We start from the raw sequence: 23,164 nt of genomic DNA on the forward strand, positions 1-23,164 counted from the left end.
GCCCTGCAAAGAAGGGGAACTTCTCCATAGACAAATAGAGCTGGCTAGGGATGGTAAATTATGAATTTAACCATGGCGATCAAAGTGTTAACAGTTGATTTGACCACACCTAATGTTTTTGCTATCTCTCTGATGGGTTTGTTTAGATTGTTCAGCCTAATGATGGCTTGCTTCACTGATAGGGACGGCTCTTTGGACCTCATATTGAGAGTTGACAGATTCCAAATGCAAATACCACACTTGAAATTACCTTTGGTCCCTTAAATATGGGGAAGCATAGAAATTGTTGTAATTCCTACACCCTTAACCTGAGTTGGATGTAGATACCCTCAAATTAAAGCTGAAAGTCTGCACTTAAAGCACATCTTGATAGTTACTGTAAATGTGCCAGACCTTTTAATGTCACTGCTGACACACTCTCTTTTTAAACGGCATGTGCAGTTCAGGAATGGAATAACGTGGGCTATCAAGTGAAATTCCTCTTCTGTGTGTTTTGCACGCAACACAACAACTGGCTTTACAGTATGTGCTATTTCTAGGGTGTTAATTATGTTAAAGGTGCTATAGATTACATTCGGCCACTAGATGTCGCACTAGAGCACCAGCATCTCATTCATCCCGTCAGGTGCGTTCCACATGGGGGAATGGGACGTAGGGAGGGGATACATGCACACAACATGTAAACAACAACATTAATTTTGGAGCCGCCAACATTTTTTTAAATGATAAATTCATTAATCGTTAATCTTTTGGGGGGCGAAAGTGATACTTTTGTTCTGCACCTTTTCTAAAAGTTCTGGATGTATACTTTTTTTCCAAAATGATTACTCTACATCAAAATGTTATCTATAGCACGTTTGATAGCAAATGCACAGCCACAATTGCATTCAATTTAAGAATAGTTGGTGTCCGTACCTATCTAAGAACATTTTAGGGGTGTTTAAGAACACTACATGAATCCGATAAAAGTACACACTTTTCTATATTCAGGAGAAAAATAAAGAGACATTTAGGAGAATGTTCATGCATGAGGCCCACTGAGAGGATGCATGCATAGGCCTTAGTATTATGGCCATCCCATTACTAGGGATGGGTACCGAATCCGGTACTTTTAAGGGTATCGACCGAATCACGTCGGTACTACCGAGTACGGATTCACGTGAGATCAACCGGTGCCACATTTCGGTAATGCAAAAAAAATATTGTAATTTAATTATAATATATACATTTTTTTGTCCGATGACGTCAATGTTTAGTTTACCACGAAACCTATGAAGTGTGCCGCAGGTTCATGTCAACATTCACGCGCACAATACACGCTTACCTAGGATTTGACTTGATTCAACAACAAAGCAGTCGGGTCAATGGCAAGCCGAAAACGGTCGCAAGTGTGGTTACACTTAATCGTTTTATACTTGTTATTTCTTAAAACATTATTTTTTATTTTAAGATATGTGTGTGTGTGTATATATATATATATATATATATATATATATATATATATATATATATATATATATTAACATTGTTCTAAATAAATAATAATGATAATAAATCATTTTAAGTTTGGAATTCTTTTTTACAACTGAGGTAGGTAGATATAACATTTTTAGAGACTATAAAGTACAGAAAAAGGTACCGGTCTAGCTTAGGGCTCGGGGGCAAATTTGCAACGCCTCCGTATCCACATTTATTTTCCTCATGGAAATCCGCCAAGTTTAGTTGCTTTTTTTACAAAGTGCACTGAGCTTCACCGCCCTGCTACTCGCCTCATCCCTGCTTTAACCCTTTCACTACCACACTACAGAAGGTTAACCCTTTACTATCACACTACTGCCCAGAACAGAGCTGCAAGGTTAGTCTTACATTGTTCCATGAGAACAAACACTATCAGTATGCACCGTCAACTCTCATGGTTAACGGTAGAGAATAGGCTGGTTTTCAACACGGTTACATTTTTCAGGAACACTGTCTTTTCGTCTCAACCTGTTTTCTTATACAAACAAATTGTCAGATGCAGTCAGGTTCATTCTTATTTTACTAGGTCAGCCGATGATGGACAGATTATGTTACCACATCCAAAATCAAATGCTTTAAAGAGGACGGTTGTTTATCGTGCCATCAATAATTGGAATAACTGCCCACTGAACATAAGTAAATTGAATAGCAAAGTGTCTTTCAAGTACCACCTAAGAATGCACTACGTAAATATGTGAGCAAAACATTCTGATGTTTATAAAGATGTCTACAATGTTTTACTGTTTTTAGACTATCATTGTGAATTATGATTGTCATATGTATCTCATGTATTGTTATGTTTTGTGTTTTGTGTTGTCTTTCTGTGTGGACCCCAGGAAGACTAGCTCGCCACTTAGGTGGCAGCTAATGGGGATCATTTTAAACAATAAACAATAAACAGAAGGTCTGTAGTGTGATAGTAAAGGGTTAACCTGTAGTGTGGTAGTGAAACGGTTAACCCTTTGTCGTGTGGCAGTGAAAGGGTTAACCTTCTGTATTGTCGCAGTGAAAGGGTTAACCATTTGGTAGTGCGTAGTGAAAGGGTTAAGTGATTCATATTTCCCCAACTCATTCACTTTAACGTTTGGATAAAACACAGAAGCTTAAAGTAACAGGGAAAACAACAGCCTTATTATTTACAATGTTGGATGTGTCTTTTCAACACAAGAGGAGAGAGAGGGATTCTGCCACAAGCACCATGTCACTCAGTGCAGCTCGGCCCGGCCAGTCGCCCCCTTAAGATGCAAAACACTCAGTATAAATAGATCCCAGGACCGAGCCTGTGAGCTGGAACACGCAACTGTTATCTTAAGATGATGTAAGTGGTTATTACAATATGCCATAAATCTCTGATTGTACCACTGGGACAGAGCTGCTAATCCAACATCCATGGATACACTGATCAATATTGGCTGTTTATGCCGATGGAGGGAGGGAGGATTATTGGAAGGCTACAATGTTATGTAATGGTAAATCACTTTCTTTGACAGTGGCAGACGAGGAAATGCCATATGATATAATAAAGGGCGGCTGTTTCAGTGTCCTAAAGGGTGATGTCAGGACAGCTGCAGTACACACACACGCAAACACACACGCACACATACACACACACATACATACACACACACACATACATACAGAAACACGCACACACATAATATACATACATACAGAAACAGATACATACAGAATATACACACACATACACACAGAAACAGATGCATACAGAATATACACACACACACACATTCATACACACATACATACATACATACATACATACATACATACATACATACATACATAATTTACATACATACATACATACATACATACATACATACATACATACATACATACATACATACATACATACATACATACATACATACCGTACATACATACATACATACATACATACCGTACATACATACATACATACATACCGCTGCTGTCGGGTCAAAACCTCATAACTCCTTTTTTTATTTTTTTATATAAATCAACTCCGTAGACCATCCTCCATATGTGTGTGTGGGTTTTACAAAGTTTAAACAATGGGAAAGCATTAAACCGATCATCTGTCTAAACCTCCTAACTCTATTCACCCTCAAATCTGTGTTCGTTTTTTTCATCTGCTGAAAAGTTGGGTTTTTGGAGTTATGAGGTTTTGTCCCGACAGCAGCGATACATACATACATACATACATACATACATACATACAGAAACACACACACACAGTACATACATAAATAAATACAGAAACACACAAACATAGATACATACAGAAACACACACACACACACACACACACACACACACACGCACACACGCACACAGTCATCTGATACCCTGCAGTATTTCTCCTTCTCACACACTCATCCCTCCTAGGTCTGTGTAATGACGGCACTGGACAGTCACACACAACATAGCTTTTCAGGCTATTATTTAACAGCAGCAGAGGCTGCCCAAGAGACTCACACTGGGTAGAAGCAAAATGAGAAAAGCTCAATTATGGCGTGCTTTGTTTATGCTACTAGCTGGTGGTTTCTCAATAAAAGAATGTCCCCAGATCTGTTGTAGATGTTGGGCTGACTTTGGGCGGGGGGGGGGGGGGGTTGCTCCATTAAAGGCACCGAGGCTCGTTTATTGGTCTCTCTTATTCCCATTTTAATATGGTTCCGTTTAGACCTGGTGCTGATTGCCCTGAACGCTATGAAAGAAAGAGAAACAACACTATCGGCCACTTGTATCTCATCGCCAGCCACCGCTCAGCCAGGAAGGTGCCGAGACTTCAGGAACTCCTTGTGCCTTTTGCTCTGCATTGGCCTTCCAGGGGTTGTTGGGGAGAACTCTCTCTTTCTCTTTCTGTCTCTCTCCTTCTCTTTCTGTCTCTCTCCTTCTCTTTCTGTCTCGCTCCTTCTCTTTCTGTCTTCCTCCTTCTCTTTCTGTCTCCTTCTCTTTCTGTCTCTCTCCTTCTCTTTCTGTCTCCTTCTCTTTCTGTCTCTCTCCTTCTCTTTCTGTCTCCTTCTCTTTCTGTCTCCTTCTCTTTCTGTCTCTCTCCTTCTCTTTCTGTCTCTCTCCTTCTCTTTCTGTCTCTCTCCTCTTTCTGTCTCCTTCTCTTTCTGTCTCTCTCCTTCTCTTTCTGTCTCCTCTTTCTGTCTCCTTCTCTTTCTGTCTCTCCTTCTCTTTCTGTCTCTCCTCTTTCTGTCTCCTTCTCTTTCTGTCTCTCTCCTCTGTCTACCTCCTTCTCTTTCTGTCTCTCCTCCTTCTGTCTTCCTCCTTCTCTTTCTATCTCCTTCTCCTTCTGTCTCTCCTCTTTCTGTCTTCCTCTTTCTGTCTCTCCTCTTTCTGTCTACCTCCTTCTCTTTCTGTCTCTCCTCTTTCTGTCTTCCTCCTTCTCTTTCTATCTCTCCTTCTCTTTCTGTCTCTTTTTTTACGTTCACATTATTGTGTCCTCTGTGTGCTTCCTGCTAGTTTCTACCGGTTTACTCTTGATGTGGCATTCCGAGTTGCATAAATGCATTGTGGGACATACCTGGGAGATATGGTAATTGAATCGGAAGCCTTGCATCATGTCACCTTTGTGGAATTCAGCCTCGACTGATCTGAAGTGACATCTGCGGTTTTTTTGAGATAACAACGGAAAAATACTGTACTCTTAACTCTTTGACTGCCACCGACTTTCCCCATCTGTACTGGCTAGTGCCAGCGTTATTGACCATTTTAGCAATGTTTGCAGACCCATCGTGTGTTCCGTATTATAGCTATGGAGACAATAGTATGGCTCATTTGACAGGCATTGTTCATAGTCCATTACTGACTAATCAGTTCATTTCTACACACTAGTTTGTTACATGCTAAACATCGCCCCATTTCCAAAATAATCCAGTCTTTTTCCATAAATCGTGAGATATGACACGTTATATGCAATAAGCCCAAATCGTTCTGGTTGATCGCCTGAAGCCCCAAATACTCCCAAATCAAAGGTATGTACCATGTACATATGTGCCTTCACAAAATCATCAAGGGGGGGGGGGTAGTCTTACCGCATTACAAAAAGCTTGGTTTAGGTCCAGTAAGATATGACACTGTGATCGTTACAGAAACATGTTTCAGGTTCGGTAAAATAGACACAGAATATACCTTACCTTAGCCAGAAGGTACTCTAAAAAGAAGAATTCCAATGATCCTGTAACTGAGGGGTACAATTCCCTGACTGTATTGATAAGTATGGTATTATTAAACCACTACCTCTTGTACTTTAACTTCTGGCCATCCAGTACATGATATAGATATGATGAACACTTTCCCACCTGATGAAACGAAGTCCACACAAATGTATAAATCGAATATTTTATATAGCAAAGGGTATATACAACGTTCACTTAATGACATTTATGATTTGAAATGCACTTGTATGGCAAATGAGTATTCGTAGGTAAATCAACATTGAATGTCCAATCTCTGGTTACGCAGGGAGCAAATATACAACCTGGTTCTTTAGGGAACTATAGCGATGGTACTTAAATGATTATAGCTGGATACACTAAGGGGGGGGGGGTCCCGCTGGTTGTAAGACAGTAGGGGGGGGGTTAGAAGAGCCGCTGGCGGTATCCCATCTGGCCGACGATTTCTTGGGAGAATTCAGAGTCCTGAACACGATGCCCACAGAACCTCGGTCCACAGATGAATACAGCTGGACCCTCTGGTGGACGGTAGCTGCCGGTCCACAGATGAAGAGACGTGAGGCGACCTCACTCGGGGTAGAGCGCCGTCTCACCTTGACTCCTCTCCGGGGGGTAGTTCCAACACTCAGCAGTGTTGGCCGTTATCCATGGAATAATCAAAGCACCCAAAGCATGTAGATAATCCAAGCCGTGGAAGGCTCGCCGTCGTCCGGGTAAAGTAATCCAATGTACAGGTCCACTCGTCCTGGCCCGGAGCTCCTCGGATGCAAGCACCACACGTGGTCTGCCCAGCCTGGTTAAGACTCCAGATAACGTCAGGAACGATGGGGGTACTGCTCACTTTATAACTCTAACCGAACGATGCACCATACATAATAGACTATTATTAGCTTAATAGAAATACGTCCAACTCGACGGTATAGTGCCAAACTATGGCAATTCAACTATTAATCCACACGATGTCTCAATGCCTATTCTGAGGCCAAGTAGGCCTTACTACACCACACGTGCGTCGTGGGTGAGGCTTCGCGTCTGTTACTAGGTTGGAGGGTAAAGAACTAATGGACTAAAAGAAAGTTCTACTTTACTTGCGCCATATATATATGCGCTGTGAACAAATAGTACCATTCGTATTTCGCCAGACGTATTCCTACGCGGAACCGGGCTTGCCACGACATGTTGGTCGGCACGATTGAACTTGAACCTAGGGGTATGGCTGCTGGCGCCAGGTTCTCGTCCAATGGTAGAATGAAACTATTATGGGCTGTTTAGTAGACTAAAGGGATATTCAGTGCATATTGTACAAGGAATATACAGGGGATATCAAACGATATACAAATACTATTAAATATATATCCATAAATAAATATATATATTCGGTTTAATCTGATCCTTCACAACAGATCCCATCGGCGATCGTGATTACTCATTTATATGTAATTACTCGTGTATACGGGAAACTATAGGTTTTGAGGCGAGGAGGTCTCCTAGCGATTGCTCTGCAAGAGCTCCTCCCCCTCAGAGCGAGTCAGGACTTTCAGGCCCGCTCAGCAGCGCCACCCACCCAATGGCTGAATTGGAGTATTGCACTGTGCGGGCGTTTATTTAGATCCGCGATGTGTTTATTTAAACTTTATTTAACAGATTGCAGAATGGGTACAGTACAGTACAGCTCAATACACACAATTGTTAAGGGGATGCAGACCAGAGAAAGACTTTCGTCTTGTTTACATCAGGGTCCCCCATTTTCAATTCATAATGACATTTATGACATACTCAATGCAGTACTGTTATATTTGTGACATACAGTAAATATATACAAGGTGGAGGGAACTGTACATTTATGATGAATTGAAAATGGGGGACCCTGATGTAAAAAAGACGAAAGTCTTTCTCTGGTCTGCATCCCCTTAACAATTGTGTGTATTGAGCTGTACTGCAGATTTTGACAACAAAATGTACATAAGTATTATAGGCCTACAGCAGTATTGTACAGCCAGTAACTATACTTTTGCTCACACAATATCTTGAATGAATGAGTTTATTTATTTCGAACATAAATTGAAAATAAATAATAATAAAAAACAAGTAATAAACAGATTAAAAAAAAACAAGCAGTTCATGTATAATATTGTAAAATAGCTTAGACCTAGCCTACTTGCATATAGTCATGTATAATAATTCCTTAATTACCATCATATGTACCCACCACATCACATAGACTGTAGTGTATAGCATATAGCAAATGGTTTAACTTTTATAAGTGTTACCCCAAATCTCCACACAGTAGTTCAGATATGGTATACTAGTGAGCAATATAGAATGTACAGTGATTTATCCCCGCAGATGAATGTAACCTTCTGAGTCTTGGCAAATAACACCTCCATGCAGTCTTTGAATGCTTCAATGCTGGAATCTGGAGCTCTGTATACACAACTGACAATCACGTTTTTCAGATCTCTACTGAGATACAATCCATCAAGTTGTCAATGGTAGTTGACATGCATTCTACAACCTTATATTTGAGGCAATTTTTTATATATAGGGCTACACCCCCACCTCTTTTCCCAATCCTGTTAATATAATTGAGTTCATATCCATTCAACTCAATGTCAACTATTTTCTCAGAGCTAAACCAAGTTTCGGATATTGCTATGATATTGAAAGGTTTATGGAATTGCTCCAAATATTCTTTAATGTTTTGATGGTTAGCATACCGGTATAAGCTTCTGCTGTTGAAGTTTTAAACAATATAAAACTCAAAAGTATTATTATAATTCTTCTTATAATATTGAAACATAGCAGCAAATAACTCAGTAGTGCAATAATGACGGCATCCTCTCATGTTATTTAGACAGCTAAGATGGCGGCGGTCTCGTGACCCAAATCAGCCATTGGGTGGGTGGCGCGATGGCGGAGGTCTCGTGACCCAAATCATTCATTGGGAGAGCGCGGGGTCTGAGAGCGCGGGGCCTGAAAGCGCGGGGCCTGAGAGCGCTGCTCTGCGGCTCTGCAGTTGCATGCTTCTCGATGAATCAGAGACACCTAGAGGGCTCCGGCTGACCGTATAGAACGGGGATCAAAGGAAAATATCAAAGGATCAAAACCTGAGTATACTCAGGTTTCTGGCGCTCAACGGTTGGCGAGATAACCAGACTATACTCTGGTATGGCGCTGAATGAGTTAAGGCCAGAGATGTGACTTGAATGAATAATGCCAAGACAGCTGAAACCCGCCCAAAGTCTCTGCCCTTGAAAAAAACACACTTTTTCAATCAATATATGAATTAAAGAAAGAATAAAAAAAAAATACTTTCTGCGCCAAAAACGCTTTACAGCGATATTGGCCGCCATGCGCATTTTGCCAATAACGCTGTCCAGCGATTTTGAGATTAATATTAAATTTTTTCGCCATGGCATTCATAATTCATATATACACCCGCAACGCTGCAGCTGGACCCTATAGGTGACGGCAACGACGGCTCAATACCGCCGCCTGGTGGATGGTCGGGCGAGTTACACTCGCCTACAGGATATGGCTGATGTGCGTCAATTAAACTCATCCGGCCGTCACATATCGTTGCAAGACTCCCGACAGACACAATGTACATAATGGATCGCTTTCTAAACTTAATAATCAATATGATTTCGGCGTTTATTGCGACATACAAACCGGAAATGGACCTAGGCGATCGGCGTTGTATACTTGGGATCTTTCACCGCCAGTCTCTTTGACCCACGGTAAGAGGAATATAACGTTATTTTCAACCCAATTGTGAGTTTCCTTGTGAGCAAACCGATCTGATCAATATATCACCCAACCTACATAAAGCATTTACTGATGATCGGGGAATTATAAACGACCCCCCCCCCCCCCATTTTCCTTCACGCATGATGAAGTATAACGTATACCGATCATATAATCAGCAGTGGTTTGGCAAAAAAGATTTGAGTATGTATCTACTTAGAAAACGAAAGTGTCTCATTTAAAATGTGCATTTCTCCACGTGGTAAATACACAGGTCACAACGTGTTTACAGGAACGTTTTGGAGTTGTATTTGGAGTGTATTTCGTGACTGTAGGGAACTAGGCTACATGGAGGAACCTACTTCCAGTGAATGACGCTAAGCTAGGCTAACGGTGCGGGTGTTCCCAATGCCTAATGTAGGCACAGAGAAGAAACGGGTATGCATCTGCTTGTCTAACTCCAGGGTAGATGGCAAATAATCTAATTTCCCCAAAACTGTCTTTTACTATTATGTACTATGCTACTATGTCTATACTACTATGTACTACGTACTATCATGCCTATACTACTACCTACTATACTACTATGTCTATACTACTAGATCTACTATGTACTATGCCTATACTACTAGTACCTACTATGCCACTATGACTATCCTACTATGCACTCAAAGTTCAGCACTGCTACAATCCCACTGACCCTTAGAGGTGTACCCCTCCTGCTGACTTGTTGTACACAATTTGTAAGTCGCTTTGGATAAAATCTAAATGTAATGTGTGGTGTGTGGCCCTGATGCTTGTTGCTCCCTCGAGAGGAAAAATGCGGAAACACAGTACATCCTGTTTTACCATTGTACCACTTCACTTGATTTTTATTGACATAAATGTTGTTTTCCATAATATTTTTTTTTCATCATTAACCCCCAGTACTACTTAATTAAGCGCTGCCTGTAAAATGAAGAAGAGAAGAATTGTCCAATTATCATGGGCACAATGGAGACTGTGGACTAGAGGTGTTTGCCTTGTCGGAGCTCAAGAGCATTGGCAAGGCCCCAGAGGCCAAGACAAACAAGTCAGTCAGTCATTTGTTAGGCCAACAGAGTCAATACGGTTTATAAGACGTGGCTAAATGGGTGGAGTCTGACACATAAATTGTGAGAAAAACAGTTGACATCTTTGGAGCTGACATCTCTATGAAAGTATTGGCCAGATTGTCAGGATGGAGCCGTTAATTTGTCAAAAAGGGCAGTAAATAGTAAATACCATTTACTCTATAAGCATGGTTGCAAAAAAAAGTTATTTATACTTTCGTTACTGTAAGGATGAAAGGGAATTTGAACAGCTCCGTCAACAGAGGGGAGATCATGCTAGCCATGTACAGTTGGTACAACTTTGACGTTTGCCATGTCAGCTGTGCTGTGCTGTGCTGTGCTGTGCTGGCCAGGTGTGGCCTTCTTTTAAGTGGACCTGATGGTTGTTTCCATAGCTCTGCTGCCCGGCCCACTGAAATCCGCTTCAGCCATAGGACTCTGTTTGTGTGTTCATGTTTGGATCTGCAGCTGTGTTCACTTTATAAGCTCCTTGTGGTTTGGCTCCAGCACAGTGGTTGGAGTGAGTGGTTTGGGGGATGTATAAAATGACCGTTAAAGATGGCATACTGGTGCCAGGTGTGACTGTGTTTTGCATGTATGTCACTGTGTGTGTGTGTGTGTGTGTAGTGTGTTGGCTTATAGTTAGGCTTCATAAGCCTGGGTGTGAAACACATGTAAATAATTGCATATCCCACGACAGGTGTTGTGCAGGGCGGGGGGGGGGGGGGGGGATTTGTGACAGCTGTAAACGGAGGCATTGGGTCACTGTAATGTAATGGGCTCCTATCCACTCTGGGATTTAGCTGATGTGTTCTGGACTGTAAATCAGGCCCGCCTGGCAGAGCAGACCTCAACAGTCGCCCCCACCCACCCACCGTGGGCAGGAGAGGTCCCATTGGAGCACAGTGTTATTCTGGGGTTGTGCCGGTTCTCGAAGCAGTGAGGACAAATCCAGAGAGTCATGGAAGTTCTGTTTTTAGTTTGTCTGGTGCTATTTTGGGTTCTATGTCATCTTGTGCTGGTCTGGAATCTGTTTCGGACGCTCCCTCTTATTAGTGATAATAAGTAGAGTTAGATCCTGATGGTAGAGCTTGTCTCCTTGTTGTTGGACGTGCATAGCTTGACCTTAAACCAAGTGCACCTGTGAAACACACGTTCCTTAAACCCAGTTCACCTGTGGAACGCACGTTCCTTAAACCCAGTTCACCTGTGGAACGCTCGTTCCTTAAACCCGGTGCATCTGTGGAACACATGTTCCTTAAACCCAGTTCACCTGTGGAACACACGTTCCTTAAACCCAGTTCACCTGTGGAACACACGTTCCTTAAACCCAGTTCACCTGTGGAACACACGTTCCTTAAACCCAGTTCACCTGTGGAACACACGTTCCTTAAACCCAGTTCACCTGTGGAACACACGTTCCTTAAACCCAGTTCACCTGTGGAACGCTCGTTCCTTAAACCCAGTTCACCTGTGGAACACACGTTCCTTAAACCCGGTGCATCTGTGGAACACACGTTCCTTAAACCCAGTTCACCTGTGGCACACACGTTCCTTAAACCCAGTTCACCTGTGGAACACACGTTCCTTAAACCCAGTTCACCTGTGGAACACACGTTCCTTAAACCCAGTTCACCTGTGGAACACACGTTCCTTAAACCCAGTTCACCTGTGAAACACACGTTCCTTAAACCCAGTTCACCTGTGGAACGCTCGTTCCTTAAATCCAGTTCACCTGTGGAACACACATTCCTTAAACCCAGTTCATCTGTGGAACACACGTTCCTTAAACCCAGTGCATCTTTGGAACACACGTTCCTTAAACCCGGTTCACCTGTGGAACACACATTCCACAGTTACTGGTGTTTATGTCCTCTCGTAAAGTTGTAGAAACATTTTCATCCTACCTTGTTAAAACTAAGACCCTCTCACCTGAATGGGTTAACAGGTCATCCCACACATCCTGCCGAATCAACCCTTTTGACCTCTGAATGGAAAGAGCTTAACTGTGTGGTCAGGTGTGCGATAACTTCCGTCGTTAGCCTCTCACCTATCTGATAGTGCCATGCCACTGTCCTTGCTCCCTAACCCTACCCCAACCCCTCAGCATCATCGCCGTGGCGATGTGAAGACACCCCACCACCCCCATCCCGTTCCCTGGTAACTATTCTCTCCCAAAGTTCCCAGGCTCGGGGCCGGTGGCACGGCTCCCAGATCTGGTCCGGGAGAGACGGGAGAGGTTTCTCAGGAGACGGAACACAAATACAGGGATCCAAATAACTTAATTACCAGCAGGACCATTAGACCCTGGGTCTTAGAGGGGCTTTACTGCGTCCAGGCTGCCTGGGGGGAGGGGGGTTGTGTTTGGGGAAGGGCTCTCTGGAGTGGTAGCTGGGGACTAGATGAAGGCGCGGGGCATGTTGAGTTGTCAGATGTTGTGATATTTATTTCACTGACCTTCGAGGGATCGCACGAGTCGTCCTCATGGATGAGAACCACGTCGAAGCCTGCTTTTTTTTTTTATTACATTTTTCTTTATTTTCCTTTTTCCACATGAAACAACACGGCACAATACAGTTACCACAATAATAAACAAGACATCACAGGACAGATGCAGCAATAATAATAACAATAATGACAAGACACTTAATAATTCAAATGAATACAAATGAAATAGTTATAATATAAATTAAATATATAAAGGGGGGAAAAAAAATATATATATATATATATATATTTTTCCCCCCCCCCTATATAGTGAAACATCTTGAGCCCCTGCCATCTCCAGTCACGACAGCCACGGTCCCATCCCGCGAGGACCCCGAGTCCGGCGCCCCAGCGAATCGAAGCATCATGCCCCTTTGTCGGAGCCTGCTTTTGATATATATATATATATTTTGTTGGCGACTGTCTTGATTGTTGAAAATTCTTCAGTAAACAAGTCCAGAGATTGAAAATAGGGAGAGAGAAAAAAAAGGATCCTTGTGTTTATTTTCAGCTGAGCTCAAGTGTGTAAAGCTCCAGCCGTGGCAATTAAGACCAACCAAGGCCTCCCCCCCCCCCCCCCATGCCAGCCCGTCCTGTGGTGTGTGTCTCTCTGTTTGTGTATGTATGAGGTGAGGTCATCCCTCTCTCTAAACACGTCTTCCATCACAGCGCCGGGGACCATCGCTCACCCTCTTGATCATGTCCCACGTTCTGCACCGGCGAGCCTGACCCCTCCACCCCCCGTGGATGAGAGCATAAATATTTCTCGGGGGAAGTTTGAACGTCTGCACTTAGGGCTCTTCAGGGTGACATTAAACCCCACGCCCGGGTCACATCGTGACACGTCTCGGATGTGTATTTATTATTCTCGTTAGCGTATAACGTATGGGAGCGTTGGCCGTCGAGGAATTCTCCCAGAGTGCTGAAAGTAGGTCAAGGCCGGCTTTTATGTTTGCCCCTCCTTCCGTGCACTCGCCTAGTCATCCCTCTTTCACATCCCCCCCTCTTCCCCTCCCGTGCTTCTCACCGTCTTTGTTTTAAGGAGCCACATTCCCCAGTGTCGTCCGTCGGTGCTCCGTGCCAGATACCTCCTGTCTATGAGAGTGTGCGGTGGGAGAGAGAGAGAGAGAGAGAGAGAGAGAGAGAGAGAGAGAGAGGGAGGGAGGAGACAAGGGTGTGAGACGACTAGTGTGGATTGGAACGGCAGTAGACCTGACTTGTTCCAGCGGAAGCAGCGTTTTATTCTGTGATGGGCCGGAGAGATTAGTGTGTGTGTGTGTAACTGTGTGTAACTGTGTGTAACTGTGTGTAACTGTGTGTGTATGAGATGAATGTCTTCTCTCTGTCCTCATCAGCACTGGCACCTGTTTGGGTGACCGGGGGCATGAAAGATGGCTCATACTGGATGAAAGGCTCTCTCTTCACCCGTGACGAGCCCTTGACAACGTAGATAAACATGATGTCACCCAGTGGCGAGAACATCGTATGATGTTCCGCAGATCCCAGCAGGTGCCCCAGACAAAGAGGATGAAGGATAATCTCATACTGTTCTCACAGTGAGTCCTCAATTCACAAACTCTAGGGAGTTTACTCACTGCTCATAGAATGTGAGAAAGACCGAGTGTGACTGTGTGGCTACTTCATACAGGGGTCGCACAAGGTCCTTGAAGTGCTTAAAGAATTTCTTGAAAACAGCACATTTTTTAACAAGGTGCTTAAAAAGTCCTTGATATTAAAATCAACCATTCGCATTGAATGTTTTGTTCATCCATGATCAAATTGTTCTGACGAGTCGCTGTCTCCCGCGCTCCAACTGCTTTTCCTCATTTCTTCTTCGCGTGTGATGCTCTAGCTGGCAAGCAGGCCAAGAAGATGCTTTAAAAAACAGCATTTAAAAGTGAATTGTAGCCTTCGAGTGACATCCTTGAAAATGAAAAATAGTGCTTGGAAAAGTACTTAAAAGTCCTTTAATTTCATTTTGCAATGTCTGTGGGAACCCTGTTCATAATGGGGATGGGCACGAGTAATGTTTTCACTAGATCCACTACTTGCATCAATTACATGAGTAGTGCAGCTTGAGCAATTGTTTAGGGAGATACATGAAGGTTCATAGTCTGACTGAATCGAATAAATCTATTGCAACACCCATGAAAATAAATATTTTAGATGCACTGATCAATCAATAAAATACTTGGGATTAATTGCTTACTTATGTTATGTAAAATAAATATTTTAGATGCACTGATCAATCAATAAAATACTTGGGATTAATTTATTACTTATGTTATGTTTTATTGTGGATCCCCATTAGTCTACACCAAAGTGAGACTACTCTTCCTGGGGTCCAAACATTAAAAATACAAACACACACAAAAAAATTCAGTTAAATAAAAATATAAAACCACAAACATTGAAGTACTCACAAGAAAACATCACAACAAACAAAACAGTGAATCAAAGCTCACTCAATATTCATACGTCAGATATCACAATTCTCCAACCATAAAATACAAATCAAATCAAATAAAAATAAAAATGTATATGATTTTAACTCATAATATAGCATGACTTTTCTAAAGTCACAGATCACCTTTATATTTCCATACTAATTTCCATAATAAGTCAATGACCAAAATGTAACTCATTATTCATGAGTGCAATTTTTACCTTTTTTTTTTAAACATAAATTTGTTCCTTACCATAGTTATATTTCTCTGTATATTATTCCAATAAGCAACTGCTCTATACATTACCGTCTATTTCAGAGCATTTGTTTTTGGTAGAGGTAAAGTAAAGCATGAATCTAAATTCTAATGCTTGCCTTGTGTTATATCCATGTCTCATATTAGTTGGGTACAGTTGTGAGTGCAAACCCTCCGGTTTCCCAGTATTACAGATATTAAACAAAAAAGTTACCAGGCTACATGCCATCCTCTGTTCCACTGTCATCCAGGTCAGCGCGTCATGCATCCCTCCAACACTACTCACAGAGCAGCGCAGAGCGAGGCGTGCCGCCCTGTTCTAAGCGAGCTGGAGTTTGTTCAGATCAAGCCTAGACGCGGTAGACCATATAGTAGGACAGTAGTCCAGGCAGGATAAGACCAAAGATTGTAGTACAAGCTTTGCTGTACCATTAGTCAACAGATTTCTACACCTTCTGATCATTGAAGTACCACAGCTCATCTTAGCCACCATATTGCTAATGTGTTTCGACCAAGAAAGTGTTTCATCGGGCAGCCGGGTGGCGCAGCGGTCTAAGCGTCTGCCCACCACCACAGAGACAGTGGGATCGAATCCAGCTGTGGTGCTTCCGGGTTGGCCGACCGTCCATACTAACACAATTGGCAGTGTTAGAGGGTGGGAAAACCCGGCGAGGGTGGGTCCTGGTTGTTGTAAAACAGCGACTCCTACAGATCGGTCGGGGCGCCTGCACAGCGAGGTCGGATCCTGGGGGAGGTAGTGTCCTCCACACGTTACACTCCCCCAGTGGGAGTCTGCGCTGCCAGGTGAAAAGAAGTGGGGATTGGCTACACATGTGTCGGAGGAAGCACGCGATAGTCTCCGCCCCCTCCCATACCGACGGTAGGGGGCAGAGCACGCAACGACCAGGTAGGGGATTTGGAATTGGCATAACGACTAACATTGGGATGGGAGAAAAACGGAAAAAGAAAGGGGGGGAAAAAGAGAAAGTAAAAATAAAAAAATAAAAAAGTGTTTAATCTATTACAACACCCAGCAGTTTTGCCTCTATGACCTGTTTGATATCAGCACAGTTCAGAACTAGATTTAATTTAGGATTTGATCTAGATGTATATTTTGAGGCTATCATTATACTCTTGGTTTTTGCAACATTTAACTTTAACTTATTTTCACTTACCCAGCTCATCATTTGCCATATATTTAATCTGAGCCTTGAATGTAATGTTTGCCCCCAAAAGCAGCTAAAGTCATTCCACTACCTAGGAATGATAGGAATGCCTTTACTGGCTCTAACAGCCGACCAATACGCTTGTCACCGGTTCTTAACAAACTCTTGGAAAAATGTGTATTTGACCAAATACAACACTACTTCTCTCTGTTAACAATCTGACAGGTGACTACCAGCACGCTTACAGAGAGGGCTGCTCAACAGCCACTGCACTTACACAAATGACAGATGGCTGAAAGAAATTGATAAAAAGAACATTGTGGGAGCAGTATTGTTCGATTTTAATGCTGCCTTCGATGTGGTTGACCACAAACTATTATTGAATAAACTCATGTATTATGGTTTTGCTCCAACCGCTTCATCATGGATATAGCTATCTATCCAATAGAACTCAAATAGTTTTCTTTAATGGCAGCTTTTCAGATGCTAGACATGTTGAGAGTGGAATTGAGTATATGTAATGTATATGGTTTCTCACTGCTTGTGAATTGAGTGCATATTAATATATACTGTTATGTAATGTATATTGTACTATGTATGATTCCATATGATTAGGAATGCGGTATGTATAGTAATTAGGGCTGTCAGTTTATCGCGTTAATTAGATTAATTAATTACACAGCAAATTATCGCGTTATGAAAATTAACTCAACATTGTATTTTTTATATCTCATTCATTCCATAAGAACGTAGAATACACATTTACAGATTTTTTTTAATATGGTCCATTTGCATGTTCTTGCGGTATCTGATTCTAGGGACATCTATGGATCTCAGGGAATGTATTCCCAGTGTCAGAAATACTGTGTCTGTTACTAGGCTTGAGTAAATTGTAATGAGCCAAATGAGAATATCAATTCAATTTTTCTTTTCTGCTTTTTTTTTTACTGTGAATAACACCATGCTAAAATTGACCAGACCTGAAAAATCTAAGCAAATGAATAGATGGAAGATGATTAAACAGAAGCTTTTGTAGATACAGTACTGAATTCTGCCATCCGGACACATGCAATTTGAAATATGATTATAGAATATAGAATATCAGGCATAAAATGGTTATGCGATTAAAATGCGATTAATTAGATTAATTGTAATTAATTGGATTTTTTTTTTAATCACCTGACAGCACTAATAGTAATATCTCTCTGATCTCTCTTCTCCTCCTCAGTCCAAGGTGTCCCAGAGGTGTCTCTGATCTCTCTTCTCCTCCTCAGTCCAAGGTGTCCCAGAGGTGTCTCTGATCTGTCTTCTCCTCCGCAGTCCAAGGTGTCCCAGAGGTGTCTCTGATCTGTCTTCTCCTCCTCAGACCAAGGTGTCCCAGAGGTGTCTCTGATCTGTCTTCTCCTCCGCAGTCCAAGGTGTCCCAGAGGTGTCTCTGATCGGTCTTCTCCTCCGCAGTCCAAGGTGTCCCAGAGGTGTCTCTGATCTGTCTTCTCCTCCGCAGTCCAAGGTGTCCCAGAGGTGTCTCTGATCTGTCTTCTCCTCCGCAGTCCAAGGTGTCCCAGAGGTGTCTCTGATCTGTCTTCTCCTCCTCAGTCCAAGGTGTCCCAGAGGTGTCTCTGATCTGTCTTCTCCTCCGCAGTCCAAGGTGTCCCAGAGGCAGCAGCGGATGATCAAGAACCGGGAGTCTGCGTCTCTGTCGAGGAAGAAGAAGAAGGAGTACCTGCTGACGCTGGAGACGCGCCTGAAACTGACGCTGTCCGAGAACACGGCTTTGAAGAACGAGAACGGCAGCCTCAAGAGGCAGCTGGAAGGACTGCTGTGTGAGGTGAGAGCCTGGGAGATCTATATATACTAGGGATGAGCCTGGGAGATCTATATATAGTAGGGATGAGCCTGGGAGATCTATATATACTAGGGATGCACTGCTGTGTGAGGTGAGAGCCTGGGAGATCTATATACTGTATACTAGGGAATCTTGATATCGATATTCTATTTTAGCCTGGTATCAGACCGATATCTGATATCCATATCGGTGCATCCCTAATATAGACACACAAACACACACACAGGCTTATAATACAGGTCACATCCATGACGTGCAAATCCCTAGAGTCACGCAGAAGAACTTGTGAGAGCGTTTGAAAAGCACCGACACGGTATCCTTTGCGGGTCGTGGCTCGTATCCAGTCGGCTCGCGAGGCTAACGTGACGTCTTCTGTCCCCCCGTCAGAACACGGACCTGAAGACCACCTCCCCGAAGAGACGGGCCGTGTGTCTCATGGCGGTGCTGGTGTTCCTCGTGCTCAACGTCGGACCCTCCAGGTGAGTGCTGCGTGTCTGTGTGCTGTCCAGGAATCCTACAGGTTGCCCCAAACTGTAGCTTAGTTCCAGGGGTGTAAAGTACTTAGAGTAATTGTACTTCGTTACAATACTTAAGTACTGTTTTTGGGGATTTGTACTTTACTAGAGTATTATTAGGTTTGTATACTTGTACTTTTACTCAATTACATTTCAGAAAGAAAAAAAAACGTTTTACTCCCTACATTTAAAATGCAGAACTAATTATTAATCCTGCGGTCACACTTTATTTAAAAACAGCCAATCAAATCCCCATCAATGGAAAATGAACCCGCCCAGGCATACCCATGCTGATTGGTCCTTGTGCAAGACTAGAAAGCGGGGATCTTTGATTAAACACCTGCTATCAGAAGAATAGACAGTCAGAGTGACAAGCAGAATATTTCATTGCCCCGGAATTTAAAAAAAGTTTTTACTTGAACTTTTTAGTACTAAAGTACATTTAAAAGTAGAAACTTTTTTTTACTTTTACTCAAGTGTGTTTTTAGCCAGATACTCTGACTTTTACTTGAGTACGCTTTTAAAGATGGTACCCATACTTTCACTTAAGTGTAATTTCTGGGTACTTTTTACACCCCTGCTTAGTTCATACCTAGGTGAGAGGCCAAGGGCTACAGCCCCCACCCCTCTCTCTACATAAGGTCCGCCATCTCTTCTCGAGTCTCTCCTAGCTGGCTCATTTAACCCACTTTTAGGGGGCTTTCACACTAGCCATTCGGGGTCGAATCAGAGCACGATTGCACCAAAATAGAGTGTGATGAGAACGCTCCCCCGGGGACGCTGATTCGGTCCAAGACGGGACCGCTGGAATAGGTGGTCTCGGGTGCGCGCCAGTGTCCCCGACGACAGAGCGGGCGTGGTGTGCAAGCAAACCTGTAATGCTTTCATGCTTGCTTGAATTTTGGGCAGATAAAAACATACAGCAACAACTGGACAACAATACCCACAAAAACTATATTTATGGGCAATTTGGCGAGTTCAGACCTCAACCAAACAAGCATGTTGAGCCTCACGGCTCAGTGGATCGATGAAAACTTCGAGATGAAGCCATGTTACAAGCCCAAGCAATTTTGTAAGCTATTTTGCCATTGCTATACATTGGTTTCTTGTTCGAATGCATTTATTTAGACTGATGTATTTTTCTACCACGAAAAATGGAGCCTCTAAATAATTATTGCCCAAAACGTAAGCTGTAAAAGATGAGCTAGAACGCGCATACAAAGCCACTTATTCTGAGATGATTATTCATGTATCTGGATAACAATGCATGGATTTTGTCAAGGCAGGTAGCGTTATTTCGGGGTAAATGCATATCTATAGTCTGGTATATTTTTCGTCCACGAAAAATGGAGGCTGTAATAATTATTATTGCTCGAGAGTCTCTATGAATAATAATAATTAGAGCCTCCATTTTTCGTGGACGAAAAATATACCAGACTATAGATATCAATTTCCCCGAAATAACAAATAACACGTCAAAGACAAACGCAACATCTTTTCTTTTCTCCAGCGCGACCAGCACGTCTTTCGTTGGATTGGCATGTCTAATAATGCTGTTATTAGAAAATGTGCATGCATGGGTACAACAGATCAGTCAACAATGTCGAGCTAAAACTGAAGAAGATGAGGCTTCAATATATTTTCCGTGGTTTGATGCAGTGGACAGCATAATCGGCCAAAACCAACCAGTGATCCTTCCGTTGTTTAATCACTACCCACAGTAATGTGGCCGGTTAGCCCGTCCAAAGCAAGGGAGCCCAACGTTGTGACTAGTTGTGTTCAGCAGGACTATAGCGATAGCGGGGTTCGCACTCAAGGACGGAGCGGAGCACCCGTTCCTAATGAGAAGACACCCTTACTTGTACTGTTTTATTATTTTTACTATTAAACCTATTCTGATCAGAATATTTGTCTACGGTATAATTGATGAATCATAATCCACCACAGTACATAATAACACAGAGCCTGTGTGTTTCTCACTGGGAACGCGCTGTTTCTCTCGGTCGCAGGTTGTGAGATTTCCCCCTAGAGTGTCTGAAACGCGCTGAATAAGTGACACTGGAATGTGTTTTGGTCTTTGCGACTACAGCCGTGTTCACACAGTAGCTGTAGTGTGTGGCTGCTACGTGTGCACGTATGATTGTGTGTATGTGCCTGTATGTGCACGTATGATTGTGTGTATGTGCACGTATGATTGTGTGTATGTGCCTGTATGTGCCGGTATAATTGTGTGTCGAATTGGGGCTCTCCATTGGAATGTAAAATATTCCAGCGCAGGAGGCCAGGTCCTTTTTGAAATGATAATGTGCGACCCAGCACAGTGATACTGTTGAAAGTGTGTGTGTGGGTGGATGTGGGTGGATGTGGGTGGTGGTGGGTGGGTGGGTATGTGTGGTGTGTGTGGGGGTGGGGGTGGGGTTGTTTTTGCGTGTGCTTTGGCTCATGCAGGCAAGACGCAGAGTTCAAATTGTGCTGATGGCTTGAAAGCTGAAAGCCCCCTGTGCCCTGGGACAGGGGCCATGTGGAACTCTGCGATTATTTGAGGCCATTACTATGTTTTTTTTCCTTTATTTTATTGTTTTGTTTTGTTATCCAAAAGTCCCCTCATTCTACACCTCCCCTCTCATTTATCTCCACCCCCCCCCCTCTCTCTCTCTCTCTCTCTCTCTCTCTCTCTCTCTCTCTCCCTCTCTCTCTCTCTCCCTCTCTCCCTCTCTCTCTCTCTCTCTCTCTCTCTCTCTCCCTCCCTCCCTCCCTCCCTCCCACCCTGCCTCCCTCCCTCCACCCTGCCTCTTCTCCTCCTCCTGCAGTGTGTTCCAGGGGGGTGGCCCCGGCTCCGGGCTCCAGGCCGGCTCCACGCAGCAGCAGCAGGAGCAGCACGGCGGCAGACACCTGCTGGGCTTCTCCCCGGAGACAGGGGCGGGCCCCGGGCCCCTGCGCGGCAGCAGCGACCCCCCTCAGGCTCAGGCTGACAGGTAAATGAGCTCACTCAGCGACACGCGGTCCCCACATCGCTGCTGTATTTACCCACCGTGTCCAGCGGCTGGGCCAGGATACACCTGTGGCCCCCCGGGCCCCCCACCCGAGACAGCTCATTACCCAGCGCACATAAACACGCGCGGCCGGCACGGCGTCCTGAAGCCTCTCCGCGTCCCCGTCCAGAGAAACAGGGGGGTTTGGTCTTGTTTGACATGAAGCTGTACGTTACCAAGTCACAGTTTATTGTTCTAAAGAGTTAGAGACTCTTTTTGGGGGGGAAAGGTGACACCGGCCCACCGGCCTCATTTGCAAATTGCTTGAATAACATGCTCGTCTGGTCGGTCGCCCCCGCCCGCCCCCCCCCCCCCCCCCCCGCCCTCTGAAAACCCTGTTGTTGTGAGCGGAGAGCGCTGTGCTCTGCCTTGTGTCAGATCTCCGTGTAGAGGGCGGGTCACGTTCTAATGTCAACCAGTGTTCTGTGGTATCGGGTTCCTGACCAACCATTAAGCCAACGCAGTCAGGAAGGAACACATTAGTCCTAACAGAGGGGTGACAGGGCGGGGGGGGGGGTAATGGGTACCCCTGAGTACAGTTATCGTAAGGCCCTCCTTATTCTGGCGTGCTCTGTCTTGCGGAACCGTTTCTTGTGACTGTTGAGAAACTGGATCGTGAGGCTTTGCCAGTTTGTTCACTCAGGCCGAGCCGGTGGGGGGGTACTGATGGCAGTCGTCCTGATAGAGGGGCCCTGGGGGGGGGGGGGGGGGGGGGTACTGGTGGCAGTCGTCCTGATAGAGGGACCCCTGGGGGGGGGGGGGGGGGGGGTACTGATGGAAGTCGTCCTGATAGAGGGGGGGGGGGGGGGTACTGATGGCAGTCGTCCTGATAGAGGGACCCCTGGGGGGGGGGGGTACTGATGGAAGTCGTCC

The 23,164-nt window shown here is 43.9% G+C and overlaps 1 protein-coding gene across 2 annotated transcripts in view; it reads left to right on the forward strand.

Moving 5' to 3' along the window:
- Positions 1-23,164, forward strand: part of atf6 (activating transcription factor 6) — a 108,153-nt gene that overhangs the window by 37,333 nt on the left and 47,656 nt on the right. For both annotated transcript variants that reach the window (XM_084310197.1, XM_084310198.1), the window contains exons 8-10: positions 18,541-18,726; positions 19,132-19,223; positions 22,070-22,234. In XM_084310197.1, the coding sequence (XP_084166323.1) occupies positions 18,541-18,726; positions 19,132-19,223; positions 22,070-22,234 (443 nt within the window). The remainder of the gene's footprint in view (positions 1-18,540; positions 18,727-19,131; positions 19,224-22,069; positions 22,235-23,164) is intronic.

This window comes from Notolepis coatsorum, assembly GCF_963971535.1.
Source record: "Notolepis coatsorum genome assembly, chromosome: 3".
In the NCBI taxonomy this organism is placed as follows: Eukaryota; Metazoa; Chordata; class Actinopteri; order Aulopiformes; family Paralepididae; genus Notolepis; species Notolepis coatsorum.